The 23835-nt window shown below is 43.3% G+C and overlaps 1 protein-coding gene across 3 annotated transcripts in view; it reads right to left on the bottom strand.

Moving 5' to 3' along the window:
- The window catches only part of ELMO1 (engulfment and cell motility 1), a 606322-nt gene that overhangs the window by 471790 nt on the left and 110697 nt on the right, over window positions 1-23835 (bottom strand). For all 3 annotated transcript variants that reach the window (XM_070726295.1, XM_070726294.1, XM_070726296.1), the window contains exon 6: window positions 7731-7900. In XM_070726295.1, coding sequence (XP_070582396.1) covers window positions 7731-7900 — 170 coding nt within the window. The remainder of the gene's footprint in view (window positions 1-7730; window positions 7901-23835) is intronic.

Raw genomic sequence — 23835 nt, 5'->3', positions numbered from 1 at the left:
AGTGACCTCAAGTTGTCCAGGCGGAGCACTGTGGACAATACTGCTACCTGCCAGCGAAGGGTGCTAGGTGCTAGTCCTTTGTCGAATCCTGTCTGAAGAAAGGACAGGATCTGTTCTAGCGACTCTTGTAATGGGTCCAGGTTCTTTGAAGTGCAGAAGGTGTAATATGCTGACCAGGTAGAGTTGTAAATCCCGGTTGTTGAAGACCGCCGGGCCGCCTGAATAGTGCCTATTACATTGTCAGGTAGAGAGTGATCTCAATTGAGGCCCCTCAAGTGCCAGACGGTGAGGTGCCACCATTGAGGGTCTGGGTGGTGAACTGAACCCTGGGTGAGGGAAACCTGACTGTCCGGAATCCGCCATGATCTGGAGACCGATAGGTCTTGTAAGTCTGAGAACCACGGACAGCATGGCCAGTGTGGCGCTACCAGCAACCTCTCCACTCTCTCCGCCAGAAGCTTGCTCACTACCCTTGGGATGAGTGCCGTCAGGGGAAAGGCATAAAGAAGCCCTTCCGGCCAAGGGGAGTGTAGGGTATTGACACCCTCCGCTCCTGTGGACGGAAAGTGTGAGAAGAAGCGGGGGAGCTGTGCATTGTCTTGGGTGGCAAAAAGATCCACTTGTGGCGTGCCGAACCGTAGACAGATGTCCTGGAATATGTTCGGGTCCAAATGCCACTCCGCTGGATCCAATGTTGCTTGGCTCAACTAATCTACTTGTGTGTTCAGCATCTCTGCTATGTGCTCCGCCCTCAAGGACTGCTGGTGTTGTTCTGCCCAGGAGACCAGTGTCTCTGCTTCCTTCATGAGGCACCGTGATTTTGTACCTCCTTGATGGTATATATGTGCCCGGGTAACCACATTGTCTGTGAGGATGAGGACTGGATGGCCTGCCACCTGGGGGAGGAACTGGCGTAGATCTAGCGATACTGCCCTTAACTCCAAACAGTTGATGCTATTGTTGGCATGCTCTTCTGGTGTCCAGCTGCCCTGGGCTATTTGGTGGGCCATGTGTGTCCCCCAACCTGATAGGCTCGCGTTGGTTGTCACGGTGATGCACATTTGTTCCTTGAAGCAGGTGCCCTGATGGATAGTTGATGTTGTCCACCACTGAAAGGAGTGGCGGACCCTGGACGGTAATTGAACCAGCTTGTTGGTGTGACTGGTTTTGTTCTTCTGAAATGGCAGGAGGAACCATTGTAGCTGCCATGTGTGGAGTCTTGCCCAGGGGACCACGTCAATACATGATACAAACATGCCCAGTAGTCTGGATAGAAGGGCCAGTGGTACTTTGCGGTCATGACGTACCGATTGTACTGTATCTAGTAAAGATGATTGACGGTCTGGTGACAGGAAGACATGGCAACTGACCGTACCTATGATCGTGCCGAGATGACGGAGCGATGTTGTGGGTGTTAGGTGACTCTTCGCAAAATTTATTGAGAAGCCATGGGCCTGCAAGGACCGGATGGTGTAAGATAGATCGACCTGTGCTTGTTTGGGAGACCTGGATAGAGTAATGATGTCGTCTAAGTAGGCGTGGAGCCTTATGGACTGGACACATAAATCCGCCATTACGACATCTAGCAACTTGGTAAAGGTCCTGGGTGCTGAAGGGCATGGCCCGGTATTGGAAGTGGGGGACTCCCAGGTAATAACATAGGTATCTCCTTTGGTTCGGGTGGATCGATACGTGTAGATACGCCTCCTGCAAATCTATGGAGGTCAGGAGATCGTGTTGACGGATGCAGGCTAGGATGGATTTGAGTGATTGCATCTTGAACCTGCAGTACTTTACATAAATATTCAGTTGCTTTGAGGATTAAACGATGGCCCCCTAAGGTCTTGGGCACTAGGAAGATGTGTGAATAAAATCCCTTTCTCTCCTGGTCTGGAGGTACCGGTTTGATGGCTGCGATGTCCAACAGGTGTTGGAATAGGTCCCGTTCCACTCTGTTGGCGGGGATGGGACATCTGAAGAACCGGTGGGATGGGTGGGTAAGGAATTCTAGATGTAGTCCCGCTCGGATGGTGTTTATGGCCCAGCAATCTGAAGATGTCGCTTCCCATTGTGCAAGGAAACCTTGAAGTTTGCCTCCAATGGGAGCGTCTGTGGATGAGTCATTTGGATTTTCGAAAGTTCTGGAGGGTTGACCTCTAAACAGGCATTTAGGTTGGGTGTATGGATGGTACCCCCCCCCCCCAGTGTTTCTGTCTGAGAAGGGCAGTCTATCCTGTCGATAGAAACCTTGGCCATAGATTCTCTGGATTTGCGCAAAGGAAGAGGCTGCAGTGGTGTCATAACAAAATGTCTGTCTGCGGGAATATGGTGCTGGTCTTCTATCAGCACATCTATAAGCCTTGGGAAGGACCTTGTGTTTATCTTTGTCCTCAACCAACACCGAGTCTAATGATTCGCCAAATAGTTTCTCCCCGCTGAAGGGGGCCGCCGCAAGTCACCATTTAGATCTTGAATCAGCGTGCCTGCTTTTGAGCCAGAGAAGGCGGTGTGAGGACATAGTGGCCGCCATGGAGCGCGCCATGAACTTAGCGGAGTTCAGTGTTGTGTCCGCGGAAAACTCCGCTGCAGCGAGAAGCTTGGTTAAGTCCTGATACAGTCTAGCGTCCTCTGGGCCCAGTCTGGATTGCATTTCTTTAATCCAAACGATGGATGTGCGGTTAAAAAAAGAAGCTGCATGGGCAGTCTGCAATGCCCAGGCTGCTGATTGATGTGACTTGCAGATTAGGGTTTCCGCTTTGCGGTCATCTGGCTTCAGACCTTCCAGGTCTGCTGGGATTAAAGCATTGGAAACAAGATTGGCAACCGGTTGATCAACCGGTGGGAACTGTAGCAGTCCTTCAATGTCCGGGCCAAACCCATAGAACTTCTTTTTGATGGAGGAAGGGACTGGGGCCACTATAGGATGTTCCCACGGCGTTTTATATTATCGATGAAGATTGAAGACGAGGGAATGAAGTTGGATTCCTTTTCTGGTTCAGTAAAAAGTCCTGCAGTTGGGTCCAGCCCTACTGATAGATCGGTAGGCTTGGTAGTGGAATCCAGCCTAGCTGTCGTCTTTGCTTTATGCAAAAGAGTTTTGAACAGCGCAGGTTTAAATAAACCAGTAAAGACAGGTTGCTCAGCAAATGTCTCTTCATCCTCAGAGAACTCATCCTCTGCCCCACTTCCCTCATCATGTGACGGGGGCTGAGCCCCCAGTGAGTCCTGATAGGTGTAATGGGCATTGGCCATAGGCCATATCTCTGTTGCTGGCCTTTTGTAGGTGTGGGAGGGCACTGCTGAATGCCCGTTGCGATGCCCTGCAAGTATGTGTTGGCAATCATGTCTTGCACCGTTGCGGAGAGGTGGTGCCAAGTATCAGGTCCCGACTGCAGGTCTGCAGCCATAGGTGTGAAAGAGGCTGATGGCACTGACTTTGGATTCGCCAGAGGTGGAGACTGCAAACCCACATCCTGTCCTGGAAAAGGGCCCAGGCAGGGGGAGTGTCTGTCCATGTTCAGGAGACCAGACTTTATCTGTGTTTGCAGGAACAGGCTCTGGTAAGTCCATGGAGGTAGCCATGGGTTGGGAAGGCATACCCATTCGGGAGGATGGTAGGCTCCAAGGCTGTTGAAATTGGTTGTAAGGCAGAGCCCAGGTTTGTTTCTGGGCCTGCTCCATCATCTTTTCCAGAGCCTTAATCCTCTCCTCAGTCTCTTTTAACGATGCCGAGGATTGAGAGGATTTGGACTTTGCCTTAGTAGAAGGAGCCTAGTCCTTGGGCTTAACCATGGCTGGGAGCAGTACAGTTTCCTCTGCCCCTTGCTGTTGTTCTTTAGTCTCAGCCATTGAAGCGGTCAGGAAAAAATTCCAAGCATGCACCGCCAGCAACAAACACCAGGTGTCACCCTGCCTTGGAAGTCAGGCTTTCCTTTCACAAGCGTCCGTAGTAAGCCAAGGGGAAACAAACAAAGCCCCCGTCCCCCGGCACTGTTGCTATTGCAAAGTCGAGACAGCCGTTTAAACTTTGCGCTGCCGCACTTGCAGAGCAAATAAAAGAAAACTGGGAAGCTGGGCATCGCTTAAAAGGTCTCTGGCGGCTCAGGCATGCACCCGCTAGTAACCTGGTTACTATGACGAGGGCTCTTAAAATGGCGCCCCCCAGGTTGATGAGGAGGATGCCATTACGGTGCCGGGTCAAGAAGAGGGCGTTGGGGAAAAACCGCCAAACATCTGATCGGCATGGCGAGCAAACTGTGGCGCAAAATTTAAGGCCGACGAACAGCACGCCATGGAAGTCAGTTCCAGGAAGTTCGGAGGGGCTGGTTTTGGTTGCAGCAGAGAGACGAACCCTCGAGGCTGCCTCAGTAAGTTCAGCAATAAAATGAATCTTTTTTAATTGACAATGTCCACTGACGATAGGGGCCTGCCCGATGCAAAAAATTAGTCTAGCGTTCCTGAGCCTGGCCCATGGAGGGAGAGGCTCCCGCGATGGTTATAACCAGCCAGCTCCTGGGTAGTATCCACTGAGGAAAGGGACCCATATATTCAAACCAAGGCGGTTCTTGCCAGCGGACCAGCTAACCAGCCAATTACGCATATAAATATATATATAAATATACGTATAAAGTAACTTACCTTATCTGTTTAGGAGAGTCCAACATGGAGTCAGTCAAAGAGGATAAAAATTAACGTCCCTACTCTATGACTGAGTTTAAAAACTGAGCCCTCTGGGGCAAGCAGGGGGTGGTACCGAATTAATTATTTAAATTCAAACTCAGTCCCTACCAATAAGACTAACCCACGTTAGTCTCTAACCCACGTTGGACTCTCCTAAGCAGCGCATTGGAGAATAGTTTGTAACAAGAAGCATTTTTCCGTAGGAATCAATGTAAAAGTGAATGATGTGTACAAACCTTTTAGGAAAATCCAAAACTTTAAGGTTTGTGAGAAGAGGCAAAAAAAATCTTGAACATCCGGTTCATATTTAGAAAAGTTCATAAGTATAGACATTCATAGGTAGAGGTACCACTGTATCTGTATGTCACTGCAGCATGCAGCATCTTTATCTCTATGTGACTGAAGTAACATTTTAGTAATATTTTTTCCTGAAGTAATTATGATTTGGAAGGTTTCAATTCAATTTTATCATAGTGGAAGATTATCTTCTCCCTCAATCCTGATGATGATGTTAATTTTGTGTTCTGCTCAAAAACACATCCTAAAGTTCTTTTCCCGGGTCTATTTGACCTGGACTGCAAATTGTTCATTTTAGGTACTTATATTTGGTCTTTTTGAAAGTTTTTTTCACTTGGAAACAAGTTTGAACATTTCTGCACACAATGAAATGAAAATTGAAATGAAAAATTAATGCTTATTGGTTTATTTTGCTGATAAAATACACCCACCCCTTTTTGTGAATTTTTTTTCAATTTATAGATAGTTTTGCCTGCAAAATGCGTTCTATTTTATTAAAGTTTGTGTGGGATTGGTAGCGTGAATATTTCTGAACATATTGAAATAAAAATTGAACTGAAAACATTGATGCTTATTTGTTTATTTTGTACATAAAAGTCCCCCCCCGCGCTGTGTTCAATTATTTCAATTTATATAAAAATTATGCTGTTAATTTCAAAATTACATACTTGTTTTTAGTAAAATGGATTTCTTTCATAAAATTAATTGTTTGGCTATCATGTGTTTGCTTTTCAAAGGATATTCCAAATATTTCTAGCCAAATCTATATAAAAAGTGAAAATAATGGCACACAGCAAGGCCGAGGGGGTGGCCCATTTGTGAGCAAAATAAACAAATAAGCATCATTTTTTTCCGGTCATTTATATTTTTCCTATGATCGGGAATGTTCAATTTAGTATATCAAAACTTTTTGGGGAAAATTCCTTGGAGATTTATAGCCTAAAAAAATCATAAACGGATACAAAATGCTTAAAAAATAGAGAGGGTTTTTGATCAAAGTACACCAATAAGCATCGATTTTTTCAGTTCCATTTTCATATCACTATGTTCAGAAATGTTCAAACTATAAATTCAATGCAAAATGTTTTCAAAAAAGTTGCAACTGGCAGGTTAAAAAAATGTAAATTGAAAATGATTGCACACGGCTGGGGGGGGGGAGGCCTTATTTCTGATTTTAAAAAACCAATTAGCATAATTTTTTTCAGTTCATTTAAATTTTTATTATATTCAGATATGTTCAAACTAACAATTCCACACCAACTTTAGTAAAATTGAACGCATTGTGCAGGCTAAACTATCTATAAATTGAAAAAAAGTTCACAAAAAAGGGGGGGCTGCCTTTTATGAACAAAATAAACCAATAAGCATTAATTCTTTCAGTTCAATTTTCATATCATTGTGTGCAGAAATGTTCAGACTACTTTCCAAGTGAAAAAGTTTTCAAATTGACCAAACATAAGCACTTCAAATGAAGAATTTTCAGTCCGGGTCAGGGTGAACAGAACAGAAGCCCCCTCACCCCCAAAAAAATTTTCATAGAGAGAACCCATGAAATGATGCAAAGTCATGAAATTTCAAGTTTCAGATATGCAGGGAAAATTTTTTACAGGGTGTCAAACTTTGATTTCGGGTCTCATAGACCCGAACAGAACAGCAAGGTTGGGAGTCAAATTAATTATGTGTCAGGAATAGCTGTGAGTTGATGATGCAGCTAAGCTGTGATTAATTTCTAATGAACTGAAGCTATTGGAAACTTGATTGAAAATATTTTATTAACTTCCCCCCCCAAAATGTGGATTCTATTAATTGGAATATGTAAAATGAATATATATGTATAATATGTACACATTATAAAAATATCTCTAGACATTACACTCTAAATTAAATAAGTAAAGTTATTTCAATTTGCATATAATTTTCTATTTCTTATGCATAATCTAAGATTTTTAAATTTTGTATGATATAAAAAATAATACTAGTATGTCACAATTAATTTCAGAAATTGCTTCCCAAAGAGAATATTGTTCTCTTGTTAATTTTTTCTGTTCTAACATACAAGTCAAGTCAAGCCAACCTAGAGGGCAGGTAATTTATTCCATGTCAATGTGATCCAATTATTCAATTCTAAAGCAGAGATCATGCAGAATAAATTTCATCCTAGCAATATAATTTATCTATCACATCATTTCATAAAACTCAGTATATTTCTTCTTATCAAAAAAACTACACAGTATCACAGGATTTGGGCTCTTCTAGAATAATCTAATATTTAGTCCTCTAGATTACAAAAATAAAATTTAGGGACTGGGTTTAGATTAAGTTGGCCACAATTTAAGAAAGAACTGACTAAGGAGAAATTTCCTGACATGAGAACAATTAATCAGTGGAATAACTTGCCCCCAAAAGTTGTGGATATTCTTTTCTCTGGAGATTTAAAAAAAGATATTAAATATTAAGACAACTCTTTATCCAGAATGGCATAGGGTCTGTCTTGTTGGATTAGAAGACCTCCAAGGTACTTTCCAACTCTGCTATTCTTGGTTTCTTGATAAATCAATCCTCTGAAATTTCATCAAAGTAACCATTTCTTTTTAATATATTTCACTTGCATATCTCATCGGTTTCAAAAGAATGAGGGCTCACCTCACTCATTTTTCAAACTATGGTGCAGTGAATATAATTTGCAAAGCTTACCTTAAGACAACTATGAAAAATATACAAAAATGGTAGTAGAATTACAACAGAATACTTACTCAGTGCCACTTTCAACCATCTGTGTTAAGAGTGAAATCCCATCTAGATTGATAAATTCTTGGGCAAATGTTACATCACGTGAGTAACTGGCTAAATCTTTCAGTGCTTCCAATTTGGCATCCATACTAGAAGATTGAATCCTTTCATGGAGCTGAATGGCACTTTGTGTCTTACCAAAAACAGAACATTTAATAAAGAAGACATCAGGGAAACAGAGAGAGAAAAAAGAAAACAGAACTTAATTTAAATTGTTATCAATTAATTAATATATCAGGAGAAAGTTTCAATGTTTATTAATTTAAAACAATACTAAATATATACCGTATTTTTGGTGTATAAGACACATCTTTTCCTCCCTAAAATAGGCTGATAATTAGGTTGTGTCTTATGCACTGAATGTAGCTTTTTTTCCAGCTGTTACTAGCTGCTAATGATCTTCCAAGCTCTTACCTTGCAGGCTCTTTCATTGTTTCTCTCTGCGAATAATGTTTTCCAAGACCTAAGTCTTTGCAGGGGGTTTTTAATTGCTCTAACTTGCTCTGAATAAGTTTCTTTCTAGCCCTAACCAGGTGCTAACGATGTTCCCAGCTCTTACAGCTTGCAAGCTCTTTCATTGTTAATCTCTGCCAAGAATGTATTCCAAAACCTGTCTTTGATTTTTTTTTCATTCTCTATTTGCTCCAAATATTTATTTCCAGTCCTAACCAGATGCTAACAATGTTCCCAGTTTTTACCGGCTTGCAAGCTCTTTCATTGTTACTCTCTATCAAGAATGTATTCCAAATCCTGTCTTTGTAGGGGTTTTTTTTCATTGCTTTACTTGCTCCAGATATTTCTTTCCAGCCCTAACCAGGTGCTATTAATGTACCGAAGCTATTTCATTGTTACTCTCTGTGAAGAATGTTTCATTACTCTAACTTGCTCTGAGTAAGTTTCTTTCAGTCCTAATCAGGTGCTAACAATGTTCCCAGCTTTTACCCAGCTCTTTCACTGTTACTCTCTGCAAAGAAGAATGTTTTCTAAGCCCTAAGTCTTTGCAGAGTTTTTTCCATTGCTCTATTCGCAGTGTAAGGAAGATCTGAGGAAGGCTACATACCTGGGATTTGCTGGGGTGTGAGTTCAGATGGGGGCGTCTAGCTTTCCATCAGGTTCTTTTCTTTTAAAGAGAGAGAGAAAAAAAGGGGGCGGGCTAATAACAAGCTTCTCTAGAGAAAGAAATATGTATCTCCCATCAATTACAGTATAAAGGCAGAAAGACAAAAAGAAAGACAGAAGAACCGTTGAACTTACCTGAACGGTCTTCTCGATGCACTACAAGGAGAGTCCAATGTGGGGTAATTCTCTAGTCTGATTGGTAGAGACTGAGTTTAATTTAAATATTAGGAAGGTACCACCCCCTTAAACCATAAATCCATTTTATTGAATAACAAGAAAGCCAAGATAATGTTAAACTCATCAACCATATAAAGGTCCAGTGATCCTGGTCCAAAGTCGGGTGGGTTTGGACTCTCCTTGCGGTGCATCGAGAAGATCGTTCAGGTAAGTTCAACGCACTCGCAAGGAGAGTCCAATGTGGGATATACCCAAGTTCCAATTAGAGGGAGGGAGAAGGCTGGACCAGGGGCGCTGGAGTTGAGCACACCCTTTGTAACACTCGCCTCCCAAAGGCTGCTTCCGAGGAAGCGAATGAATCAATACGGTAATGTTTAATGAATGTCGATGGAGCCGCCCACGTGGCCGTTTTGCAGATGTCCTTGAGGGACGCTTGTGTAGCCCACGCCGCTGATGTGGCAGCGCTATGCATATAACGTCCTGTTATTCCTTGCGGAATCTGGTGACCCTCTGCTTTGTATGCTTCTGAAATGCAGTTGCGGATCCATCGACTGATGATTTGTGATGAAACCTTGACTCCCATGGCTTGTGATGAAAAAGACACAAATAACGTTTTGGATGTTCTGAAGGATTGTGTTCTACGTACATAGATTTTCAAAGCTCGTCTCACATCGAGCTTGTGCCACCTCAGCTCTGAGTACCGTGAGTGCAAAACGTCTGGCAAAATCATCTCCTAGGCTCTGTGGAACCAGGAATTTACTTTTGGCACAAAAGCTGTATCAAGTCTTAATATGACTCTGTCTGGGTGGAATTGACACAGATCCGGGTGTACAGACAAGGCCGAAATTTCAGACACGCGCCTGGCTGAGGTGATCGCCACCAAGAACAGGGTTTTTATCGATAGGAAACGTAAGGAAATTGTTTGAATCGTTTCAAATGGAGGGCCTGTTAAAGCTCCTAAAACTAAGGACAAGTCTCAAGATGGATATCTGTGGACTGTCGGTGGTCGGATATTGGATGCCCCTCACAAGAAATCTTTAATCTATGGGTGCCGCATCAGGGGGTGGTAGTGATCTTGAACTAATATTGTAGACAATGCTGCTACATGTCTTTACAAAGTATTCAAAGCAAGGCCTTTGTCCAGTCCTTTTTGGAGAAAGGTTAGCACAATTTCCGGTGATGCCGACTGAGGATCTACTTCCAGCAGTCTGCAAAAATCACAGAACGCTGACCATGTGGCCTGATAAATTCTCCTAGTAGATGGTCTGCGTGTGGCTTGAATGGTAGCAATGACCGTGTCTGGTAGATGTTGGCGCTTCAGGCGATTCCCCCTCAAGTGCCACACGGTCAGTTGCCACCACTGTAGGTCCGGATGAAGAATGTCCCTTTGGTTGAGGGAAAACAGGTGATCTGGAAACCTCCAGTACGGGGAGATGGAGAGCTCCTTCAGTTCTGTGAACCAAGCCCGGCGAGGCCAATATGGGGCTATCAATAATATTTCGGCCTGTTCCTGTAAGATTTTTCGTATCACTCTTTGGATGATACGCGTTGGTGGGAATGCGTAAAGTAGTCCCGGTGGCCATGGCTGGTATAAGGCATCTGTCCCCTCCGCTCCCAGAGAAGGGAAGCAGGAGAAAAATCGGGGAAGTTGCATGTTCTCACCAGTGGCAAAAAGTTCTATCACTGGGATACCAAACCGATTGCATACTTCCTGAAATAATCTGGGTGCTAGGTGCCATTCCACCGGCTTAGCCTGTCTGCTCAGACATTTTCCTGTCCGGAGATGTGTTCCGCCATGAGTGAGGCTATATTGGACTCTGCACAACAGAACAATGACTCTGATTCCCGCATCAATCTCCCGGATCTCGTTCCCCCCTGGTGATTGATGTGGGCTCATGTGGCCACATTGTCTGTCTGTATTAAAACGTGCTGTCCCCTTATCAGGTGAGCAAAACTGCGAAGGGCTAATGAAACTGCTTTCAGTTCCAGGAAGTTGATGTTCACTTCCCGCAAATCTTGAGGTCCCCAGAGGCCCTGTGCCATGTGTGATGAAAGATGGGCTGTCCATCCAGTCAAGCTGGTATCGGTTGTTATCATCAGAAGAACTGGGTTCTGGAATGACGACTCTTGTTGGATCATTGGAGATGCCCACCATTGTAAGGATTTCCTGAGGTTTGAGCTGAGAGACACCTTTCTTTGAGTGTGGCTGAATTTTAATCTTTGAAAAGGTAGAAGCAGCCATTGGAGTGGCCGGAGATGGTGCCGAGCCCAAGGTATGATGTCTATACAGGATACCAGGGTGCCTAACACCTTTGAGAGAAAGGCTAGAGAAGGTTTATTTTGACTTCCCAGCACCTCTAGCAAGTTTAGAATATTTGTCTGTCTGTCCTGGGATAGAAAGACCATACATGCCTCGGTGTCAATGAACGTCCCCAGGTGCAATATGCATGTTGTCGGGGTCAAATGACTCTTCTCCCAATTGATTGTGAATCTGTGAGACTGAAGAGTCCTTATGGTTGAGCGTACATCTCAACTTGCCTGTGTTCTGGATTTTGATAGCACTATTATGTCATCGAGATACGCCATCAGGCGCAACGACCTGTGCCTGAGGCTTGCTGTGAGAATGTCCATTAATTTTGTAAAGGTTCTTGGTATCGAAGATAGGCCAAATGGCATTGCTTTGAATTGGAAATGTGTTCCGTCTAGGCAGAATTGTAGAAACTGTCTGTGCCCAGGATGGATAGGCACATGAAGATAAGCTTCCTACAAGTCTATTGACGTAAGCAAGTCCTTGTGTCATATGGCTGAAAGAATAGTATGAAGTGAATGCATCTTGAATCTCCTATGCAGCATGTAGAGATTCAATTGATGCAGATTTAGAATCAGGCGGCATCCCCTGGAGGCCTTGGGAATGATAAATACTACTGAATAAAACCCTTTGCCTCTTTGGAGCAAGGGAACCTCCTCATTGTATCTATTTGTAGCAGGTGAGCCACCTCCTGATATAACAGTGTTTTATTTTGTGGGTTGGTCACTGTGGGACAAGGAAGAAAACAGTTCGGGGGAAGATGAACAAATTCGATGTGCAAGCCCTAGGACACTGTAGCAATTGCCCAGGCGTCTGAGGACGTGGTTTCCCAGACACCTGTGAAATTCTGTAGTTTGCCCCCAAGTGGGCAGATACGAGCGAAGTCATTTGTTACGCTTGAACCCTCTGGGGTTCGATCCTCTGAAGGGGCGACGTCCTTGTTGAAAAGATCTGTTGCGATCTCCAAAGTACGTTCTGTCTGAACGGAAAATTCCCTGATTGAAGAAGCCCTGAAAAAATGGCCTCGAACCTTGGGTGATTGCCAAGGAGGGCTCGGACCGAAAGGGCTGTCGCCTATTATAAGGGTTGAAACGTCTTTTGGTTCTTCTGTTTGTTCTTGGCATTACTCTATTTTTATCTTTATCTTCTACAAGTACTCCTTCTAGGGATTCCCCAAATAGTTCCACTTGGATTTGACATTGGCCTGCCAACTACGCAGCCATATTAATCTGCTGGAAAAAACCAAAGAAGTCATTGCTCTGGACGCAAACTTTGCTGCACTCACAGTGGCATCTGCAGAAAATTCAGTGGCCGCCAAGAGTTTGTTAAGATCCTAGCGAAGCCTGCTATCCTCTGAATTCAGTCTGGATTGCATCTCCTGAATCCATAACATAGTGGTTCGATGAAAAAATGAGGCCGCTGAGGCCGCTTGTAGAGCCCATGCTGCCATTTGATATGTTTTACGCACAACATTCTCTAATGATGGGCCTGGGGCAGCTGTTGGATTTTCCCATGGCCGTTTTATATCTTCCAAAAAGAGTTAAGAAGGAATATGTTCTGTTTCCTTCTTTGGTGCTGCAAACAAGACACCGGTTGGCACTGTGGCTGTCGAAGTTCCAGCTTGTTTCCCCTCACCTGCTTGCTCAATGGTCAACTTAGCCTTATTCAGTAGTACACGGAATAATGATGGCTTGAATAGGCCTATAACAGCAGGAGGGTCTGGAGGGTGCTCATCCCCTGATAAATTGTTGTCACTGTCCTCCTCTCTGGAAGGAACCTCCTCATCCATTGATCCTGATATGGATTGAGGTGTTGGGGCAACCAAGGATCTGTAGGTATTGTATAGTCCTCTCAGGGGACCAGTCCCTAAAGTTGCAGAGCCTACTACCCCTAAATTGATTAAGGGGGAGGCCGGTGGGATAATGGTTCTTGCATTTGTGACAACCGTGGGCAGTAACTGTCTTTGGGTTGCTTCCAATTGCTTTTCTAGTGCTTTTCTTTTCTTTTCAGCTTCTCTGAGGGAGGAAGTCTGAGAGGATTTGGCTTTTCCCTTCTCTGATTGGGTCTTTTCTTTTGGGGTACTGGGTTTAGATGTAGCAGACCCATCTACCCTGAGGACTGTTGGGTCTGCCATAATTATCCAACTTTTAACTCACATTTGAAGATCAACCGTAAATTTATCGCCTCACACTGTCTCTTTGCTCGAGCAGGCAAAATGACAGGCAAGGGCTTACTGGGCATGCATGTTGCTAAGGCCCAACCAGCAACTCATTGGTTAAATAAAACTCCTTAGTTACCCAAAATGGCGACCGTAACCATCGCCATGGTGACCCTGGTATCTCTGCCCCATTTCAAAATGGCGGCTGTTGTGCCTTGTCCCGGTTTCCATAGCAACCGTGACAGGCTGAGGCACTGCTCAGGCTTCTCACCCGATCTGAGGCCCCATTAAATACGAAGTTTCTTCCTTTTTGTTTTTGGAATTAATGCTGCAATCTTCCTCCTCATGAATGGCCAGCAATCACACACGTAGCTCAAGTCCTCGCCAGCCAACAGATCAGGTATGTTCCTCGGAGGAGGTGGACTCCTCCAAAGTCAACCACTCTTTCAAACAACCAGGGAGACCACAGAGGTCAGCAACCCGGTGGCTCACTCCCTTTTCAGATAAATTCTTTATATAATAGAAAAAGTAACGTTATGGCTGAATGAGGGTCTATAGGGGGAGGAGCTGCAGCCGAGAGGGTGAGACCCCCGGAGAGTGTCACCCCTATGCTGCTCTAAAGTAAGTTAATATGAAGACTCTTCTTACCTGTTAATAAGGAGAAAGAACAAAAAAGTTATTTAATACATTAAAATTTCATTTAAGACAATAGAATGCTTAAGAGGAAAAAACTCTAAGTCCCTTTACTGCGACTGAGTTTTTTTGACTGAGGGGCCAGAGGGCGGTACCTTCCTAATATTTAAATTAAACTCAGTCCCTACCAATCAGACTAGAGAATTACCCCACATTGGACTCTCCTTGTGAATGCATTGGAGAATTACACTGCAATTGATGGGAGATACACATTTCTTTCTCTAGAGAAGCTGGTTATTCACCCATCCCCTTTTCTCTCTCTCTCTCTCTTTAAAAGAAAAGAACCTGGTAGAAAGCTAGCTGCCCCCAATCAAACTCACACTCCAGTTGATCCCAGGTGCATAGCCTTTCTCAGATCTTCCTCAGCTGGGCTTGGCTTCCCACTCGCAGCTACTATGTTTTCAGAGCCTGGAGCTGTCATGCAGTTGCAGAGCAATGCCACCTCTAAATCCAGCTAGAGCAGAAGGGGGTGTGAATCTGAACCGTGGGGTGGGTGGGTATGGGGGGGGGGAGAACCAGGAGGAAAGCCAAGTCTGGCATAACTGGTGGAGGAATTCTTGGAGTTGAAGTCCACAAGTCTTAAAGCTGCAAGTTTGAAGACACCAGAGTTAGAGGTTAGGAGTGTAAAGGTCTTCAAACCAGGCAACTTTAAGGTTTGTGGACTTCAACTCCCATTTCTGAGCTAAAATGACTGGTGGAGGAATTCTGGGAGTTGAATCCAATTAATTGGATTGGAACAAAGAGCCACCCACTGGCAAGAAGTTCAGACCAGAACAAAATTGTATTTTGGAAACCAAATTTACCAAGCAGAGTCATTCTTGTAATTTCTGTTGGCAACGTGAGCCGAGGTGGCATAGCGGGTAGAGTACAGTACTGCAGGCCACTAAAGCTGACTGCTAGATCTGCAGGACAGCGGTTCAAATCTCTTAACTGGCTCAAGGTTGACTCAGCCTTCCATCCTTCCAAGCTGGGTAAAATAAGGACCTGGATTGTGGGGACAATATGCTGGCTGTTAAAAAGTGCTATTGCTAACATGTTGTAAGTCACCCTGAGTATAAGGAGAAGGGCGGCATAATAAATAAATAAATAAATAAATAAATAAACAAACAAATAAATAAACAAACAAACAAGCAAACAAATACCGTATATACTCGAGTATAAACCGAGTTTTTCAGCCCCAAAAATGGGCTGAAAAACCCGACCTCGGCTTATACTCGGGTCACCACAAGAGGGCGCCAAATCACAAGAGGGCGCCCCGCCAGCAAGGTAAAGGGCGGGGACGGGGACAGCATGAACTCTCTCCAGGCTTTAGAAGCCTCCAGCCGGAGAGAGAAGCAAATTTGTTAAAGAGATCCACTTGGTACGGCAGCAGGGGAAGGAGGAGGAGGAGGACAGCTCTTTCCTTTCCTCCTCCTCCCCCGCGGCTGTGGGCTATTCTGGCTCTCCTCCTCCTCCTTTCCCTGCTGCCATCCCAAGTGGATCTCTTTAGCAAATCTGCTTCCCTGCAATAAAGGGAGACGAGGAGGAGGGAAGATCAGTGGTGGGAGATCCAGCCAACGAGCCAGCCAGCAAGCTAAAGGGGGGGGGGGACGGCATGAACTCTCTCCAGGCTTCTAAAAACTCAAGTTTAAAGACCCATGGGTTAGGGTTAAAAATGCAAGAGTCCTCAAACCTGGAAAGATTAAGGCTTGTGGAATTCAACTCCTACTCCTGAAGTAGCATGGCTGGTGCAGGAATTCTGGGAGTTGAAGTCCACTAGTCTTAAAACTGTCAAGTTTAAAGAGCCCTGGGTTAGGGTTAGAAATGCAAGAGTCTTCAAACCTGGAAAGATTAAGGCTTGTGGACTTCAACTCCTACTCCTGAAGTAGCATGGCTGGTGCAGGAATTCTGGGAGTTGAAGTCCACTAGTCTTAAAACTGTCAAGTTTAAAGACCCCTGGGTTAGGTTTAGAAATAGGTTTTAGCTTGGTTGCTGATTGAGCTACTTTTACTTTTTAATTTATTGTTATTACCAGATTGCTTTTGTTTATCCTCTGTTAAATTTACAGAGCTAATTTACTGGTTTTCTTTAAAATAAATATTCTAAAACATTTAATCTACTGATGTCTCAATTAATGTAATTTTATTGGTTTCCATTTTTATAAGTTACCAGTAGCCACTAACTGGTGCCTCGGCTTATACTCGGGTCAGCTTATACTCGAGTATATATGGTAAGTAAACGTTCCCGGTCAAGTTAAGCCGATAGATAATGGATCTGACTGTGGGCCGGGAGCCCAGTCTAATTAAAACATTCCACAATGATTACATGCCTTTTTAAAACATACCCTTATAAATCTTTAGAGTTTCTCAAAAAGCTACATCTCTGTACGATGATGTTAAAGGGAAAGCAACAGTTTGCCAGCATCTCTGGATCTCCGGATCTAGCACTGCCACTATTACAGCACATTGTAACATCACCCCTCTTTTATACAGAAATTCTCCTTTTATACTGTCTGGGTGTGGTCACTGTTCGCTAGAGATATAAGTGTCTAGACTTTCTTTCATTAGACTCACTTTCTGAACTTTTTCCCTTAAAGATATTCCTGTCTGCTTCTTGACCTGGGCATCTAATATGGTCTCTGGGTCTCCCATGTCCCCTTCCTCCTCTGACTCAGACATTACCATCATTGGGTTTTCTACAGTTTCTGAAGGTTTCTCAGGTGCCAACTCTCCCTCACTTTCACTATCTGACTCAGTTATCAAGAATACTGGCCTAGGGTACCAAGTCAGGCCCAGTTCATCCTCCTCAGAATCTGTCACTAACTGACTCAGTCATGGACCACTCACAGCAACTATCATAATAGATTCATTTTTTTCCAAAAAGTTTTTTATTTTTTCTCCACCATAAAAAACATGGTTATAACATCACATACCTTCAAAACAGCTTAAACAAATATCTTCTTCCAAATAATATTACTAAAAGAAAGTATCCATTCTATTATTTCTTAGCCTTCAGTATATATTTGCCCAACTCTTGCTGCCTCCTTTTTTAATTTCGCCATGCAAATAAATCAATTGTCTTCTAATTAACTTTACCACTAGAACATAAGAACATAAGAAGAGCCATGCTGAATCAGGCCAAAGCTCATCGAGTCCAGCATTCTGTGTCACACAGTGGCCCACCAATTGTACATGGGATCTTGAGCAGAAAGAGAAGGCAAAACCCTCCCTTTCCCTTGACCCCCAACAAGTGGAGGTCTCTCTGTATCGAATTCCTATAATGTTCTTGCGGATTTAAATAGTAAGGATGTTGGCGATATTAGCAAGGTCCCTCAGGCAGAGAATGAGGGGATGTTCAAAGGGGAAGTTGTTCTAAGTGAGGTACATAGTGTCACCAAACCATCAAGTGCAGTTAGTAGAAATAAAAAGAGGACACATTTTCTTGTGGGTGATTCGACTGTTAGAGGTGTTGATTTGGGACAGAGTAAGGATGTGGTGAAGCTGATGAGGTGTCTCCCAGGGGCCACTGCCAGCAGGGACAGGAGGCGGATTACAAACATTGTCAAGGCTGTGAGTAAAGGTAATAACGTTGATGTGGTGGTGCATCTTGGCACAAATGATTTGTCCAAGAGAAATGTTAATGTAGTAAAAAGAGATTTTCAATGTCTAAGTGTGGAGCTGGGTAAAATAACTGATTCAGTGACTTTCTCAGAGGTGTTACCGGTTTGTGGCCAAGAGGATAAAACAACGTGTATCAGAGAGTTTAATGTGTGGTTAAGGCAGTGGTGTAAAGCTGAAGGTTTTGGCTATGTAAGTCATGATGTCAGTAGGTGGTCTAATAGGGAGTTGTTTAAGAGGGATGGTTTGCATTCATCATACAGAGGTACCCAGGTGCTCGGTGAGGAATTCAGAACTTTTTTGGACAGGCATTTAAATTAGGTAAAGGGGATGTAACTGATGTGGGTGATTTCTGTCCCCGACCAAAGAGGATGAATCAGTTTTTGGAAGCTTATGAAAAGGGAGCTGCAAATAAAATAGATGTAGTTGTTGATGATAAGGGGCAAACTAATAATGAAAATAATGTTTTTGGGTAATGTGCATGAAAGCTCGAAGCTTGAGCAACAAGCTCTGTGAGTTAATGGCCATAATATCTAGAGATAATTTGGATCTGGTTGCCATAACTGAGACATGGTTTAAGGATTCTAATGAATGGGAAATATCCATACCAGGATATACACTGTATAGGAAGGATAGAATAGAGAGAAGGGGAGGTGGAGTAGCCATTTATGTTAAAGAAAGTCTAAAAACAACACTAATTCAAAATACATGTCAAGATCTGGAGACTCTCTGGATTTGTATGCAAAATAAAGAAGGTTCTGTTATTAGAATTGGGGTGATCTATAGGCCTCCAGGGCAATCTGAGGAATATGACAACAAGATGGTGGATGAAATTACCCAAATGGCAGTAAAGGGAGATATTATGGTTATGGGTGATTTCAACATGCCTGATGTTGACTGGAATATCCCCAGTGCCCTTACATGCAAAAGTAAGAATATAGTAGAGGCCTTTACAGGAACAGCTCTGGCACAGCTGGTTAAGACACCAACTAGAGGGGAGAATATTCTAGATTTACTTTTTATGAATGGGAATTGGGTTTCAGAGGTCAAGGTGGGAGAAAATTTAGGTTGCAGTGACCATTTATGTTTGTGGTTTGATGTAAAAACTCATTGTGAGCAGTCCTATAATGCAACCAATTGGATTTCAGAAAAACAAATTTTAATGCAATGGGGGAATATTTAGATAATGAATTAAAGGGGAGGGATAAAATGGCAGGAGCAAGCACCCAGTGGACTGTATTAAAAAAGACCATCTTAAAAGCCACTGGACTGTATGTAAGACAAATAACTAAAGGTAAAAGGAAGAAGAAACCGCTATGGTTTAGCAATGATGTAAGGGCTATAGTCAATGAAAAAAAGGCTGCCTATAGGAGGTATAGAGTCTGGAAGTATAGCTGATAGGGAGGTGTATAAAATGAGACAGAAGGAGGCGAAACAGATAATATATGCTGCTAAAGCCTCAAAAGAGGAAGAAATTGCCAAATCTGTAAAGAAGGGGGATAAAACCTTCTTCAGATATATTAGTGATAAGAAGAGGGGCGGGTTGGCAAGGAGGGGCGAAGCAGCTGTGAGGAGGATCTCTCCTCCCCATGACTGCTATTTCCTTCGATTTCTGAGACCTTTCGGGGCACAGTTCGTTTGGAGGGCGACGTGGGTAATGAGGGATCATCCAGGCATCGATTGGTAAAGGCATTTCACAATTGGTGCGAAGGACACCCTCTCTATCGGAGATCAAAGGCGTCTGTCAAGCTGTCACCAGCATGGCGGACCTGAAGCCTCAAGGAGCCACCACAGAGGGAAGCAAGTGAGATAAACAGATTTTCAAATCTTCAGCTTATATTTGTACTGTTGTTGTTAACTTTAAGAAGAACAAGCCTGGCACAATTAAAATTAGACTTACTTTTATTTTGAAAAACACCCACCCCCAATCGGAGATCGGAAGGGAAAAAAAAAACCTCACTTAAATTAGTAAAAGCGGCGAAGGCGAGAGGAGGGAAATGCCTGATATCTGACCAGATTTGGAACTAAAATATCTGAGGATCAGATCTCTGTAGGGGGAAGAGAATATTCGCAAGCATATCAACTTTGTGATTCTTTCATCTTTGCCTAAAAAAAAAAACCTGACGCAGACATCTAATTGACATTCACTTTCGCTGGGATTTACGAACCGGAAACTGCCTGGGTGAGCCGGAGTTCAACGTGGGAACTTTCTCTGTTTGTTGTGGTGATCAAAATCTTGAAGACTTAAACTGCAGCAGATAATTATTATACAACGGGAGAGACGGTGATTTATAACTGAAGCGACGGTGAGGTTTGACAAGCAGCCGATAAGAAAAATGAGTGGAGAAAGTGAGCGAGAAACCGGAACAGCACAGGGAGAAAAATCTGACAGAGAGAGTGACCCTAAACATAGCTAAACAGAAAGGAAAGATTTGTTTTGGTGAGACTTTACCAGATCTTATCAGGCGGCAGAAAGACTGTGACAGGAGTAAAAGACTTTAGAATAACGGCCAAATTGCAAGAGGCGAAGAGAACAGTAAATGAACTGACATCATATCCGGCTATTAAGTTGCAGTAGAAGATTTGGAACTTGCATATTAGGGGAGTAGGAAACGCTAAGCAGCAAAGAAAGTGTTTTCACAATTTAAAAAGTTAAAAACTTCCTTCTTTCCTTCCTTTTTCTTCCCTTTTTCTCTCCTTTTTTCTATATTCTATGTTACAACCTATTAGTTCTCTTTTTATTTAAATTAATACATATATATTAAGTGTTTAGATAAATTATAAAATAGAAGTCTGTATTAATAGATTAATAGCATAGATAATACATAAGTATAGATTTAGACATAGCCTTATAGATACAGTGTTACTTTTTTAAAATATATATATAGCATATTCTTAGATATATTTACATAAATTGTTAATAGATTAATTGTTTATAACTACACTGATACTCAGATATACTTATATTTAGATATTTAGATATATTTAATATACTAAAATAGTTATTAAGTCATTAAGTGCTATAGAAATTTTAATTAACTAACTATTATAGAATTTTACATTCAATTAAGATTTGTATCCTTGTAAAAAACGTTAACATTTCTAAGAAAAATAATAGAACTTTTAAAGTGCATAAATATTTCCTATGGTCATATGGAATAGAATATATAATATTTTAGAAAAGCAAAACCAGATTATAAAAGAAATGGCCAATTACCAGCCCAGAAGTGGTAAAAAAACAACCCCAGCCACACCTGCAAATACACTATCTTCAGCTTCTTCAGCATCACAAAGACAAATAGATGATATGTTAAATCCAGAGAAAGAAAAAGAGAAAGAAAGTTCCTCACTAATGCAAAATATGAATAAAACAGTTATGCAAGAAGCAATGCTGAAACTACAAGAACTTATTACCAATAACCACCTACAGTTAAAAACTGATATCCTTAGGTTAGAAAACAGACTGGAAACAGCGCAACTTGCAACACAGAAAAATGAACAAAAAATTACACAGATGGAAGAGAAAATAGAACAGAGTGAGAAAAAAATTGAACAGGTAGATCAAAAACGTAAGGAATCCCATAAGGATCTCGAAAACTCCCTGATTCAGCTGGAGTTGGAACGATCTTCTTATTTTTTAAGATTTCAAAATGTGATAGAGACAGAGAATGAAAACTTAGGGGAGATTATGATAACCATAATTTCAGGAATATTACAAACTAGTCGGGAAGAGGTAATAAGTGAACTGGATGAAATTTACAGAATTAACACTAATTATGCCCGTAGAAACCGACTCCCGAGGGAGATCCACCTGAGATTTGCCAGAAGGATCATGAGAGACAGGGTATATGCAATTTCTAGAGCAGAGGTCCCCAACCTTTTTTGCACCAGGGACCGGCATTAAGCTAGACCAGTTTTCCATGGCCCGGTGGGGGGGGGGCGCTTTGGTCATATGGGGGTGGGGTTCATTTCCTTCATTTCCTCTTTCTCTCATTCCCTCTTTCTATCCTTTCTATCTCTCACTCTTTCCTTCTCTCCCTCCCTTTCTCTCTCTTTCCTTTCTCTCATTCCCTCTTTCTATCCTTTCTATCTCTCACTCTTTCCTTCTCTCCCTCCCTTTCTCTCTCTTTCCTTTCTCTCATTCCCTCTTTCTATCCTTTCTATCTCTCACTCTTTCCTTCTCTCCCTCCCTTTCTCTCTTTCCTTTCTCTCATTCCCTCTTTCTATCCTTTCTATCTCTCACTCTTTCCTTCTCTCCCTCCCTTTCTCTCTCTTTCCTTTCTCTCATTCCCTCTTTCTATCCTTTCTATCTCTCACTCTTTCCTTCTCTCTCTCCCTTTCTCTCTGTTTCCTTTCTCTCATTCCCTCTTACTCTCTATCCTTTCTATCTCTCACTCCTTTCTCTCCCTCCCTTTCTCTCTCTTTCCTTTCTCTCATTCACTCTTTGTCTCCTGTGGCTGCCTGCGCCTGCCCTGCACCCCCCACCGCGGAGGGAAAGCATTTGGTATCGGCACCGCCAACCCCCCCTTCACGAGCAGCAAAAGCCTAAGCGGCGGGGTGCGCCCTTTGCATTTCGGCATTGGCGCTCTCCCCTCCACGAGCAGCAAAAGCCACTTGTTGCGCGATGGGAGCGCGAAGACGACCGCAGGCGCGACCCGGGCAGCCTTTCGACCGACTCGCTTTCGCCGCGCCCGGGAAGCGGCCGCTACCGGGCAAAAGGCGCGTGGGCCGGAGAGAGCGCCTTCTTCCGAGGGGCCACTCGCGCAGGCCCCGCACTTCCTGTCCAGCCATGCTCGAAGGAGGCGGCTGGCGAAGCGCGGGGCGGGCCGAGCAGAGCCGCGGCGTCAGTGGCGGCCGAGCGCCCCGCCCCGTCGGGGAAGGAGCCGGGAGGGAGCGGTATTTAACCCGGGGCCGGCCGGGTGCGACGGCAGAGACGGCTGACCAACCCCCACGAGAGGCTCGAATAGCGGCGGCGGCTCCTGGGGCTGCCTGCGCCTGCCCTGCACCCCCCACCGCGGAGGGAAAGCATTGCCAAAATGCAAAGGGCGCACCCCGCCGCTTAGGCTTTTGCTGCTCCTGGAGGGGGGGAGGATTTAATCCTCCCCGCCCTCCCGGCAGCCAAAGCTAGCTGTCAGCGGCGCCGCGGACCGGCTGAAAAACCCCAACGGCCCGGTCCTGGTCCGCGGACCGGCGGTTGGGGACCTCTGTTCTAGAGGAAGGAAAATGACATATAAGGGTAAAGAATTAAATATATTAAAGCAAATTCCTAGAAAGGTAAGAGAGAGAAGGAGAGATTATAAGACACTAGCCTCTGTCCTAAACAAAAAAGAAATTACATTTAGATGGATTAATCCCGAAGGGATGATGATAAATATTGAGGGCAGAAGAGTTAAAGTGGACTCCCTTGAAAAAGCACAAGAAATATACGAACAATTGGTTAACACTGAGATAGAGTTAGAGAGCGGGGAGAGATTAGAATCTAGCAAAGAAGAAGAAATTGAAATTGACAAACAAACAGGTGGAAGGACGGGGGAGACGGGGGGAGAAAGAGAAAGGGAAGAAGGGGCTAAGACCAGATCCCAAACAGCAGCAGCAGCAGCAGACAAATAGAAACAAACAAACAAAAGGAACTAAAAACAACCAAGAAGGAAAAGCCCTCTTTCTTTTATTCTTGTTTATATATTCTCTTTCTACCCATTCAAAGCTAAATGCCACTGGGAACTAAACTAATTTCAATAAACATAAATGGTCTCAACAACAATCAGAAAAGAAAAAAGGTTTTCTCCAAACTCCTGAAACAGAAAGCACAGATAATATGTCTACAAGAAGTACATATCAAACTTGCACCCAAAAAATATTTAGAATACACCAAATTGGGAGAGCTATACACTTCTCTAGATGAAAAAGAAAAGAGGGGTAGCCACATATGTGAAAAAAGAATTAAACCCAAGAGAGATAAAAACTGACCCAAAAGGAAGATATATTATAGTAGAAGTAGAAATCAAAGGAGAGAAAAT

The sequence above is a fragment of the Erythrolamprus reginae genome, chromosome Z (genome assembly GCF_031021105.1).
Source record: "Erythrolamprus reginae isolate rEryReg1 chromosome Z, rEryReg1.hap1, whole genome shotgun sequence".
NCBI classification, from domain to species: Eukaryota; Metazoa; Chordata; class Lepidosauria; order Squamata; family Dipsadidae; genus Erythrolamprus; species Erythrolamprus reginae.
The sequence above is the reverse complement of the archived record's forward strand: the minus strand, read 5'-3'. Positions and strand labels throughout refer to the sequence as shown.